At 37.7% G+C, this 12,854-nt stretch overlaps 2 protein-coding genes across 6 annotated transcripts in view; one reads left to right on the top strand and one right to left on the bottom strand.

Moving 5' to 3' along the window:
- RAB3C (RAB3C, member RAS oncogene family) overlaps positions 1–12,854 on the bottom strand; it is a 448,802-nt gene that overhangs the window by 227,957 nt on the left and 207,991 nt on the right. The gene's annotated exons all lie outside the window — the stretch shown is intronic.
- Positions 1–12,854, top strand: part of PDE4D (phosphodiesterase 4D) — a 422,688-nt gene that overhangs the window by 405,010 nt on the left and 4,824 nt on the right. For all 5 annotated transcript variants that reach the window (XM_064140535.1, XM_064140537.1, XM_064140536.1 and 2 more), the window contains 5 exons: positions 2,819–2,912; positions 6,326–6,498; positions 7,437–7,535; positions 7,634–7,798; positions 9,913–10,012. In XM_064140535.1, the coding sequence (XP_063996605.1) occupies positions 2,819–2,912; positions 6,326–6,498; positions 7,437–7,535; positions 7,634–7,798; positions 9,913–10,012 (631 nt within the window). The remainder of the gene's footprint in view (positions 1–2,818; positions 2,913–6,325; positions 6,499–7,436; positions 7,536–7,633; positions 7,799–9,912; positions 10,013–12,854) is intronic.

Genomic DNA, 12,854 nt, shown 5'->3' with positions numbered 1-12,854 from the left:
ATGTCTTATTTGCCTTGTTTTGAGTACTGGAAGTTATTTCTGAGAGGATGAATGATGTGAGTACAGACAGACTAGCTAAGTTTCAGGCACTTAGGAGACATCTGCTGGATGACAGAAACAGTGTCTTACATATGCAGCAGAAATTTCTGTTTGCATTGAGATCCTATGGGAGCCATGTGAAAGTTAGAGAGAGCTTCATTAAAAAGTAATTGCACAAGAATGCATAAACGTGTAGAAAGCTGAGATGCACTCTGAAGCAGTAACTATATATGGGTGTACTTGGACCTAAATGAAATATTTGAGAGCCAAGTAAAATCAGGAAAAAGTAGGGGCTTTTTTTCTTAGAAAAAATATTTTAAACATAATTTTGTTTTTTCCCAATGAACAAATTACTAAACATCAGAAGATGTTTAGTAGTAGTAACACAGAGTTATACTGAAACAGGGTATAATCAACAAAAATGTCTGAACATCTTGATCACTGTTCACTTGTCACCTTTTTTATTCTCAAAGAAAATCACTGTTTCACACCTAAAGGTGCTGTTTGCATATAGTCTTCAACTTCATCTGCTTCAGTGGTGATGACAGACATTAGGCTTTGTCACACGATTAGAAAACCAAAGCGGTTCTCTAAACTGCTGCTTACTCCAGATGTTTTCAGAATAAATGTCAGTTAAAGTCTTGCTGCCATGGCATCAGCAACATGTGAATGAGTATGAGGAAATCACTGCTGCAGTTCTTCAAAGCCAAAGACTTCTCCAGCTGAATTCACAGCTAGCAGGAGGAGTTAGCAGGAGACAGGGAACTTGTTTTACTGTACATCCCATGTTTAGCAGCAACATAGACTGTTCCAGAGGTTTCATGATAATGAATAAGCTTTTATGTTGATAGCTTATGGGGTGATGGGAGGTGGGAAGACAAGGCTTTGCATAAGACTAGTAGGGAACATGCCATGCACCTTGCATTTGTTGCAAATTCCATATGGAATCCTGTGCGTGATATGTAATTGAAAGCTGTGGTTTCTGGATACTGTCTGGAGACAAGCCATTCCATGCGATCTTCAAGTTCTGGTGTGGATAATTCAGTTTCTAACCTTAGTGGTTAGAAAAGGCATGCAAATGTGACTTTAGTGTACGTTAAAAGCTTCAAGACAGGACTTAAAAAATACTTCTAGAGTTTCTGGACTTACCATTTTAATGCTTGGCAAGCTCGACTTGTCTTTTTAACGTTGGCAAGAAACATCAGACCTTGCTGTGAAGTTCGATACTGCTTTCATGCAGAATGCACGCCCCTGTAGTTTGTAATACATGTCGATGTATTTGCAGTCTGGGTCTAGTTTTCAGAAATGTGTGGTGCACTTGCTAGGACATGAGTATATTTGAGATCAAAGCCGAGCCTTTGGCTGTAACTAAAGTAGAGTTCAGTCTTTGTAGCTCAGGAACCTCTTGAGCTGATGGCATGTCAAGATGGCAGGAAAATGCAGTGGCTAATGGTATGAATGTTATATCAAAGATAATTTTTCTATGGCACACTGAGCAGGATGGTAATTCGTGACTTACAGTGTAAAGAAAATAACACCTTTTACTATCAAGGCCTCTTTGAACAAAAGGCTTTGATTCCAGTGGGTTGGAAAGGAGGTGGTTAATGTTTGGTCTAGTGATTTATCCCACACAGAAGAATAAATTGCCAGTTCTCAACACAGAGTGTTTACAGGGTTATGTGCTAAGGATAGCTATTGCTTGATGTAGTAGTCATAACTGGGTGAACAGGATGAAAGTTGATTCTGAAAATGGCACAATAATTTGGCTTTATTCGGAAAAGATGACTGAGAAATCTAACAGCAAAATGAAGGTTTGCGCAGTGGGAGGCAAAATTCAGTAGTGACAGATGCTAAATTACATTGGAAAGAGTTGTTTGAATTGCTAATAAATACTGCTGAACTCTATTTGTTGATAATATTAAGGCAGAGTTATAGTCAATGAAAATGCACATAAGAGCTAGATCTGTGTTACGCGATTAACCTGTCAAGCACAGTGCCACAAGATATGTAACCCTGGAGTCTAGAAGGAATCAGGAAAGATTCAACTAATCGATTACGTATTTCATACATATTAATGTGCCCTTCTATCCTATAAAGTCCCTAAAATGGGGAGGAGAAAGGAAGGTGTTTCCACAGATGGGTGTTTTTTAGTCCCGTGTTTCATGCAGGCATTGACAGTTTTCTGAGATCGTGGAATGGTAAAGTCATTGGGCTGATCCAGTACAATTTAACTTAGAGACAACACAACCTGCTTCTGTTCATATTGATGTGTAGGAAACCAGTAAGATATTTTTATTGTTTTAAGCAGTGCTGTCAAACGTATTTAAGCAGATTAGTGATTAGAGGTAAGAGAAACCTGAAATACTACAAAATGAGTTGAAAAATAGGTAATTTTTAAAATATGATAAGAAAAGTCTAGTAGAGTAAGGGTCTTACATAAATGTGTAATTTCTATCTCCAAATCAAAATGGAAAATTTGAAAATACAGTAATATTACTTGTACATATATGTTATGTCTTAACAAGTTCTCAGCTATTAACAGGACCCTGTGCCACAGCAGTTGAATTGCTATGGAGGATTTCAGGATATGAAGAATTATGTTGTCCAAATTTTGAATACATTCACAGGGTTAGAGCGATGTTGAATGTGATTTTTGCTTTCATAATTATCTTAGTTTGGTATATATTCTTAATGTTGTGTTCTTTCTCTAACCATAAACTGACAGCTCTTTAACTAAAACCAATCTTGATTGCTAACTTTCCTCTTTTTTTTTTTCCAGTTTAAAAGAATGCTCAACCGCGAGCTAACTCACCTATCTGAAATGAGCAGGTCAGGCAATCAGGTCTCAGAATTTATATCAAACACATTCTTAGGTAAGACTATGATGGGGATTAATGTTTTTGCCTTCCAGTTTTTTTTTCCTGTCTTTTAGGTTGCAGTAGAACTTAAAAGCAAGTAGCTTTCTATATTAATGTCTATACTCCGTGTATTTAGTATCTTACTGTTCAGTGTCTGGTCAGAGAGATCATGATAAATCCATTTCAGGACAGCTCAGTTTGTGTGGTTGCCCTGTGTGTGTAATTACAGATATATATTAATAGACATATTTTTAAGTAACATTGGAACTACTGTAATGCTGTTGTATTAAGAAATTCATATATAAGGACATCTATGACAAAACTTTTTTTTCGACCCTGTTTCCCTTCTGAAACTTGCCACAATGAGGTTTCAGTGTCCTGGAGCACAAGTCACAAGTAACCTCATAAAATCTCTCCGCATGCGTTTATCATACTTTGATATTCCCTGTTTGCCATCTGAGTGTGCAGGTGAATGTGGTGAAGTCAACGTCTAAATGGACTTCTACCAGGAGAACTTACATGGCTCAGAAGCTTGGCAGAGTATGTTTCCTTCTCTACAACTTTGGAGGAGGAAGTACCTATCTCTGTATAGAGAGAGAGAGTTGTGGGGGTTTTTGTTGACTTCTTTTTTGCTAAAAGTGGTGGAAATGAATAAAATTTAGTCCCACAGTGTTGAATTTGAACACTAAGATCAAGATAAAATACTGCTCTCAAAAATTTTGAGCAAGACAACACTCATTCATAAAGATTGTGCATATAAGGGGAGGCACAGCTGAGTACATCTAAATTAGGGTAACAAATATTTTTAGAAGTGGTGGTCATGCGTGTTAAGATGCATCCTGGTTTGTTTGTGTGAGGTACCATAGCTGCTGCTTTTGTATGTTTTGAAAGAAGTGTGTTTTCATGACCACATGGTTGCAGTAGCATGGCTTAGCACTGCTGCACAGCACGGTTTCAGACAGTATGAAAGAGATGAGCTTGTGTTATGGAGAGGCAGTATTCTGCAGCCCTGAGAGTTACTGTACAGTTGCCTGGGAAGATGACCCACTTAGGGAGAAAGCACTGATACACCATTTTCTGCTTGCTTTTACTTGAAAACATAAGGCTCGTTTTGACAGGTTAAGAAAGTTAATCTGTCAGCCTTTCACATAAGACCTCAGTTTTGAGCAAAAAGAGGCCTGGAAGGGCAATAATTTCTAAGTTACTGAGCCATGAGTACTGTTTTGTGGCTGCCTGAAAAACTAGGATACTTAAAATTTTAGGTACAAGGGGAATACAGTGGGAAGAGCATCTCCTTTACAGAATTATTACTGCTTAAATAAATTATTTTCAAAGTACACAGAGTGTGTAGTTTCCAAACAATAATATGAAGAGAGAAAACATTCTTTCCATAGAAAATGTTAATGAGTTTAGTTGGTTAATTTGTTTTTAAATATATAATCTGTCTCCTGGATATGTATGGACTTTCTCACTATTAAAAAGTTATGAATGTGTCATGAAAAAAACATTTTTTTTCTGTTATCCCTAAAAGAAACAAAAGATTATTTTCCCAAGTAGGAATATATGACATCTTGTGAAGTCATTCAAAGTGGCAATAAATATATTCCTTGTGTGAAAATTAAGGCTCTTACTGAGAATACAGTAATACACAGGCTTTTTATTTTTCAGTGTCATTGACCTGTTTTTCTGTAAAGGGAAAATGTAAGACAACCTACTTATCAAAATGACAAACTGTGTTTCCTGGATATTCAGATGGGCTCAGGATCTTTTGCCCTGTGTGTAATCTCAGTTACAAAAGTAGAGACAGTCCCATGGAACTCCTCTGGAGATCTTGAGTCATTCAGGCACTTTCTTTCACTTCAGTTAGTCTGACAGCTCAGCTTATGAACCTCCCTTTGATGCGTCTAAACTTTGTGCATATGACCAAAACCATAAACATCAAAGCATGAATGCAAGCCATTGCTCTTCATTTGTTGTCAGTCTGTACCAGTCCAGAGCTGCAGCACTCCACCTCCTTCTCTTCTTGGTCCTCTGTATGAGGAAAATGGTGAAATGTGGCAGACACAGTTGGGGACCACAGGCTAAAGCTTGGTGACATTTCCAGTCTCTTCTCAGCTGTGATTTGTTTGGAATTTGAGATCTCCAATAAATTCAGCATCCAAAGGGTAAACAAAATAAAAACAATGAAGGAAGAAGTGGAAGTAAAGAAGCAAACACAATACCCATCTGACAATGAAAACTGGATTTAGGGATTTGCTAGCCTCATCTGGTTTTAAGGTCTTTATTGAAATTGAGTATTGCAGGAAGGAAAAAAATAAACATGTTTTAAAGAGCCAAAAAAAATTCTTTTTTTAAAAAGTTTTTTTTTTGTTTGTCTGTTTTTTTAAAAAATTCTGCTATGCTTCTATGGCAGAAACAGCTCCTCTGGATTTTCCTGACTTTCCCGGAGTATTCCTTGAGGATTAGGAAAGATACAATTACATTTCAGCAAAGAGACGATTGGATGGAGTCCTTAAAACTCTATGTTGAAATATACTATGAATAAAAAGAACAGAAATTAATGCAAATTCCCAGTAGTGGTAGTGTTGGCAGGAGAGACTTTTGCTGCACTAACTTGGGCAACTTTGAGGGCTACTACTATCTGCAGTGCTCCACACCCCCACAGTGTTTCTGTAGCAGTCAGCAGGCAATTGCCTAAATGTACTTTACTCACAGGTTAATCCTTGTCTAAGTTTTCGCTTGTATATTCATTGATGATGAGGGACGTGAATTGATGTCACTACTTCTAAGGCAAAAGCCCACAGCAAAATGTGGAGTTTACCAAAACCGTGCCTGTGTTGGTATGACTTACTCTGGTTGGGAGTTGCAGAAGTGCACTGCATTGCTGACATGACCTGCTTGCGCAGCCAAAGTTCTTGTAGATGTGGCTGGCAAAAGGCTTCCCGAGTTGTACAGGGTCTTAAAATAAACAGGACCAGTCCCCAGGTATTGTCTCCTTCAGGTCCTGAAAATGTTTTGTAAAGGTTTAGATGAGAGACTGTTTAGCTTGGTTTTCAAATAGAATTTCAGAGTGTTTTTCTGATTTTTCTTGCAAGCCAGAACTTAATATTTCTGTTCAGTTGTAATATTACTTTTATAATGAAAAGGACTGACCCACTCTACAGCACTGTGTGTGCAGAACTGGAAATCAAACAGTTGCAAGTCACACTTAAAGCCAGTTCAGAAATGAGGCAATTTGTGAAACAGGGATCCACTTATACTGAGGTATAGGTCTGTTAATCTTTTACTGTTTTCACTGCCCTTGATATTAAACATGTGTTGCAAGATCACTAAAGATAAAATAATTAAAAAGTTTTGCAATTTGCCAGTGAATTTTGTAATATTTATAATTATTTTTTAAATTACTCTTTTTCTTTATTCTTTTGAAGACAAGCAACATGAGGTTGAAATCCCTTCACCAACACAGAAGGAGAAAGACAAAAAGAAGAGGCCAATGTCTCAAATCAGTGGAGTCAAAAAACTGATGCACAGCTCCAGCCTAACTAATTCCAGTATTCCCAGATTTGGAGTGAAAACAGACCAAGAAGATGTTCTTGCCAAGGTAGAAAACAGATAAATCCTTGAATTTACACCATTGAATAGAGAGTGGACTTGTCAGTATTATGACATCCTCCACTTATTACCGTCAATTTCATGCTGTAGCACCAAAGGCTGGTATTTATTGAAGTAGAGATAAATCTGGTAAAGTGGAAGAATAACAAGTAAAATCAGAATCTAGCTGAAAGGGTTAATTTCGATGTGAACAAGTTTTCACCTTGAGATGGAATATAAGTGGGAGATTTGAGTATGCATTCATAATGCTATTTATTCATAAATAATAGCTGAAGAATAAAGAGTAAACATATGTACTGTCACAGAAATGATAATACATAGTAGCCCTATGTTTCTGAAAACCTAGATACATCCTGTCTTTTAGCTGTATCATTTTCTGCATATCCTTTGTGGGTTTAAGTGATGCTACTTATGGTTTATGCACCAATGGCTAAGTATTTCACGGTAATCTAAAACTGGCATAAAGTGATCGTTTATTTTAGAGTTTTCTGTTCTGAAATACGGCTATCCTTATGGTTTTGGGAATCTCCTCTTCTTATTTGAAGAGTATTTCTGAGAATTAGGTAGACAGCAGCAGAACCACAGCATCTCTGAAGGTTTCCTGCTTGCTGTCACTAGGTGGTAAAATACACTTGGCTATCTGTTTTGTTCATTCAAGATATTGTAGCATTTTCCCACTGGGGCAATTCACTTAAGAGGCACTGTTTCCCTCTTGCTGAATTAAAATCTGGAAAGCTGATATCTGCAAGTTCAAATATTGCAAGATAGTAACAGCAGCTTTCCTCCCACTTCCGGAGTTCACCAAATGTCTTTCACAGTGCCAACATTTGAATTTTCATGAGTCTGTTGTTTGTAGCTGCTGTAAAAGAAAATCACTGGAAGTTGTATATTAGGTTTCAATGTGTTTGTTGCTTGATTCTGCTTTAGGAACTAGAAGATGTGAACAAATGGGGGCTTCAGGTTTTCAAAGTGGCAGAGTTATCTGGAAACAGACCTTTGACAGTCATCATGTACACCATTTTTCAGGCAAGTAGCAGCAGCCGAGCTACTTTTTCTTTATCTTTGAGATTCTTCTGTGCTTTGTATTCTTAACTGTTTCTTTGTTTTCTTTTTTTTTTTTTTAGGAACGGGACTTGTTAAAAACATTTAAGATTCCAGTAGATACTTTAATAACTTACTTGATGACTCTGGAAGACCATTACCATGCAGATGTGGCATATCACAATAACATACACGCTGCAGATGTTGTTCAGTCCACCCATGTGCTGCTATCAACCCCAGCACTAGAGGTAAAATATGCTGAAGTGAAAGAGGCAGGAGTGAGAGAAGAGGACATGCTACTAACACTGCTAAATTAAATATTAAAGATCTTAGTTCTTGCAACATTTTATGAAAGAAATGTTGACATTTCTTTCTTTAGCTCTGCTCTCTTAAAGATGTTTATGAGGATCAGGCCTTGCTCACTTGTAAATATTGTGCAGAAATGTCACTCTTTCTAAAAAAAAAATATTATTTATTTATCTTGCAGATTTGTGGTGTCAGCCTTTTTCATTATAATATGATGCAAAACTTGTTTCCACCATCTCACTGATACCACATCTGCTTCTGTCATTATTTCCCACTAAACTGTGGGAAATAAACTAAACACAGTTAGTGGAACGGTTTAGGAGCCATAACGATAAAATAGGATTCCTCAATACAGCACTTTGGGGTTTTGGTTTCTAATTTTTTGTGTGGTGGGGCTTTTTGGTGTTCTTTTGGTGTTTGGATGGGTTGGGGTGTGTGGGTTTTTTTGTTTGTGTTTTTTTTTTTTTTGTGCTGTTGCTTGGTTTGGTTTTGGTTGGTTTGAGGCATTTTGGGGATTTGAGGGTTTTTTGTTGTTTTTTTTTTGGTTGGTGGGGGGGTTTTGTTGGTTTTGGGGTGGGTTTTTTTTTGGTACATATTTGTTCCGATCCTGAAAGGTTACCTTGTTTCTTGGGTAGAACGGAACATGCACTAAATTTTCACTTGTCTGCCTCATTATTTTCATAAATATTTCAGAATTGTTTGAAAAAGACAGACCTCATATGCTCTCTTGTTCAAGATGGTTAAACCTCTGAGGGACATGAATTAAAATGGGGATTATTTTCCTTTTCTTAAGCACTATTCAGGTGTTAGTATAGCAAAGATTGATAAATCCTAGTAATTGTTGGGAGAAGACAGACAAAGTAAGCGCTTGAAATTTTAGTAGTACAGAAGGATTCACCCTCACTTTCAGGGAGGTCTGCATTTTGACTTTTTCATAGTCACCAATCTTTCACATTACAGAATGCTTCTGCTTTTCCTCATTTTAAAAACACAGGATTGTAAGTGGACCTCAAGACTTGGCAGGTCTTGATTATCCAAGACATGGGAATTTTCTTAAGAAAGATGTTTTTTCTGTCAAGAGATCCAGTTATATTCTTAAATCACCGCTGACTTCACCAAACAGCTGAACTGGCTATCAGTACCATTTTTGGTTGCGTTTTGGTTTGCCTTTTCACTGTTCTTCATGTACAGAGCTTCAGCCAGTAAAGTAGCGATGCCTGCCTGGTGCACTGCTGAGTGTTCTTATCATAGAATCAACCAGGTTGGAAGAGACCTCCAAGATCTTCCAGTCCAACCTATCACCCATCCCTATCCAGTCAATTAGATCATGGCACCAAGTGCCTCATCCAGTCTTTTCTTGAACACCTCCAGGGATGGTGCCTCCACCACCTCCCTGGGCAGCCCATTCCAATGCCAATCACTCTCTCTGGCAAGAACTTCCTCCTAACATCCAGCCTATACTTTCCCCGGCACAACTTGAGACTGTGTCCCCTTGTTCTATTGCTGGTTGTCTGGGAGAAGAGGCCACCCCCCCACCTGGCTACAATGTCCCTTCAGGTAGTTGTAGACAGCAATGAGGTCACCCCTGAGCCTCCTCCAGGCTAAACAACCCCAGCTCCCTCAGCCTCTCCTCATAGGGTTTGTGTTCCAGGCCCTTCACCAGCTTTGTTGCCCTTCTGTGGAACTATTATATAGTGTGGGTGCCAGTGACAGCAGGGGACTGGGCTCAGTGACATCTCAGCTGCATTCCAGTCCTGTCTTTCTATCTTCCCTTTAATCTCACACAGAAGAACAAAACCTTAGATCTTAAATCATGTGACTTGTAGACTGTCACCATTTTTACTTGGGCCAACCTTGAAATATTTTTTAAGTTCTGTGTAACTGATGATTTTATGAAAGGTTGTGTTAGCCTGTGTGTAAAATTTTGTGAGATCCACGATACATTTCAGACGTGTTTTTCTCTTTCAGACCTGGATTGAAAAGTGGAGAATTTTTTACTGAAAACACTTTTTTTTTACCGGTTAGTGACTGTCATTTGTGTTTCTTTATTTTCTAGGCAGTGTTCACTGACTTGGAGATTCTTGCGGCAATTTTTGCCAGTGCGATACATGACGTAGATCATCCTGGAGTTTCAAATCAGTTTCTTATCAACACAAGTAAGTTTGATATTCAGTGGATTTCTCAAAAACTTGCTGCAAGGTCTGCACACAGTACCTGAAAAATGCATAGCTCATTTCTTATTTGCTTCGATTGGTAACTTTTTCCTCAGTAAAAAGATTAAGCACTTGTGTTTTAAATTGGATGCTATTTTGAATTTCTTGTAGTTCTAGAAATAATTTACATAGTAATTCTTGATAGAGGGTACTAAAACATGATGTGCAAACCTGACACCGTTTCAGTGTATTTGATACAGTCTCTTCTGGAAAACAGTTGGTTTACATTAAAGTTGTAGGAGAAAAATGAAAGAGGATTAAGCAAAAATCAGAAAAAGGAAGACAGCTGTTTGTGTTTATATTTTTATTCTGGAAGAACACGATATGACCAAGTATAGCCTTACCTTTTAAAGAAATTCAGAACAAAGATTTCTTTTTATCAAACACACTGAGGCCCGTCTGTGCCTATCCCTGGCTGCTGTACTTGGTTTCTGATCTCTGCGTACTCATGCCTAGTGGACTGAGTTTTCTCAGCCCTGTCCCTTCAGGGTATGGCATTTTTTTAATTTTATTTTTTAAGTCTCTTGCTAGAGGAGAAAAAGCCCTTAATGATTTGAAAGACAGTGTACTTGTTCTGTGTTTCTCAAGGCTGTTCCCTGCAGCACTGCATGAACCTCTCCCTGCTCTTTAATCTTCTACTAGAAGAAAAAAAACTATTAACTTTGCTGAACCTGATCATGACAGATTTATGGAACGGCTTGTAGCTCCAGAGCCGCTTTGATTTCAGTGGTGTATGTTGAATTGGGCAGCACAGTGTAGGTCAGTCCAGGTTCCATCATATAATGTTATTTGTTTTGCTGTCTGGCAACTTCTTTCACGGTAACTGACCCAGAAGAAGTAAATTTGAAATAATACTAATAAGCTAAGCATATAAAAGAGAAAAGCCACAAAATGGGAACATACGTAGCATTGTGTATTTGACCCATCTGGCTCATATTTATGGATACTGTCATCCCTGCACTTGAATATCTATCACACTGGTGCTAAAATAGCATGACCTCAAATCACTGGTATAGTTTGAAGAAGGGAGCTCCTCTTCTGACTCATTGCTGCTGTGTGTTCAAATAAGATATCCACTCCAGTTTAGCCTGCATCTAATTTTATTTGTCTTAGTGGCCTGAGGGCCACCCTATAGTAAAATTCAATTTGGTGACTCATATGCATGGAAGAGGACCGGGCTTGACTCTAGTGCTTTTAGCAATTCTAGTGCTCTATTGGTAAACAATACAGTACAGCAGCATGGCAAAGGAATCAAACTTTGTGCACAAAACAGTGCGATACCAAAATTCTTAGAAGAGGGCATATGTAGGTAAAGTTCTTATTTGTTTGTTTAATCAGAAATTGAATGTTGGGATGCATTGGTGGTTCTGAGATGCTATAGTGAAACTAGCAATTTGAAATTACGGGCTAGTTGAAGGGACAAGTAATGATACATCAAGTTTTCACTTTTAGGCAGGTAGTTACCACTCAACTAAGTTAGGAATGATTCTGATGCTGCCTATTTAGCTGATTAGAGGAAATGTCTTGTTTTTCGCAATTCAGCTTTCGAAAGAGAAGGCTTCTGTGTCAATGAAGTGGCATCAGTACTGGAACTGCTGTCACTAAACTGAAAGAAACAAAGATTTCTATCCCTTTTGAATTGTACTGAGTACAAGGAAGAAACTTTAGGGACAGAGATCATCTAATTTTGTCCCTCAGACTGTAAATGTTCCTGACCTCTGGAATATCAGTTACTACCACCTAGTTTTGTTTTCCAGTGGAATTACATTGTATTAGCATTTAAAGAATAATACATTTTTAAAAAGCATTATAGACTTACAGTTACTTAAAGCATATACATATTTTCCAATATTTCAGCTTATTCTTTTTACTCACCTGTGATATTTTTGGATATTATTTCTGTATTCAAGGATTTAAATTCTACTACTTGGATGTCTAAAAATCTGATCTTTCTTGAATGCTATTAAAAAACAAATATGTATTGTATTAGCATCAGAGAAGATGCTTATTTGATCACTGTGACTCTGACCTTCCACACAAATGCTCCTGAAGCTTATAATGAATTTCAGAGATTACCAGGAGAGCACTCTCTTCCTATTCCACCTTCATTGCAAAGTTGAGTACATTTCACCTCTCTGTACCTCCACCCCTTCCAAAGTATTTTGGCAGTGTCAAGTTGGAGCTCATCTGTTTAAAGGCTGTATAAAAAAAAAAAACAAAAAACAAAAACAAAACCCTAACTAATAACAAAATATGAGCTAGTACTTGTCTTCTTTGTAAGAAAAATAACAATCAGGCGGATTTTGTAAATGTTCTCTGAAAGGTTAAAGAAAGATCATTTGGCAAACTTGGTTGCTTTTTCCTTTTGCTACTTGCAATTTTGCTGCCATCAGGATAAGGAAAGCTAAGGGAAGGGTTTCCTGATTGAAAAGACTGATGTATTGCAAGAGAGAAGAGGAAGACGGCAGGACAATGGATAATGAGACTAATGAAATCTGAAGAGTAGAGCTTTAATAGGCACCCTCTTGAGCCTGAGGGGTTATAAAACAAAGCTGCTTGTGAAAGAAGAGGACAAAGAGTTTAACAGTCTTACGTATAGTTAGATTTAAGATAGAACATCTGTAGTAAATAGAAATTAGTGTCACGCAGGACAAAAGTGACTGCATTAGAAGCATTTGTGTTTTGTGGCAAAATTTGTTTGCAAACTGTGCCTTAAAACATGCATCCCTGAGTAGAAGCTAAAGCTGTGAAGGAAACTGTCATAATTGCTTTCATTTGTCACAGC

This window comes from Pogoniulus pusillus, chromosome Z (assembly GCF_015220805.1).
Source record: "Pogoniulus pusillus isolate bPogPus1 chromosome Z, bPogPus1.pri, whole genome shotgun sequence".
NCBI classification, from domain to species: Eukaryota; Metazoa; Chordata; class Aves; order Piciformes; family Lybiidae; genus Pogoniulus; species Pogoniulus pusillus.
This window is presented reverse-complemented; position numbering and strand designations above follow the sequence as displayed.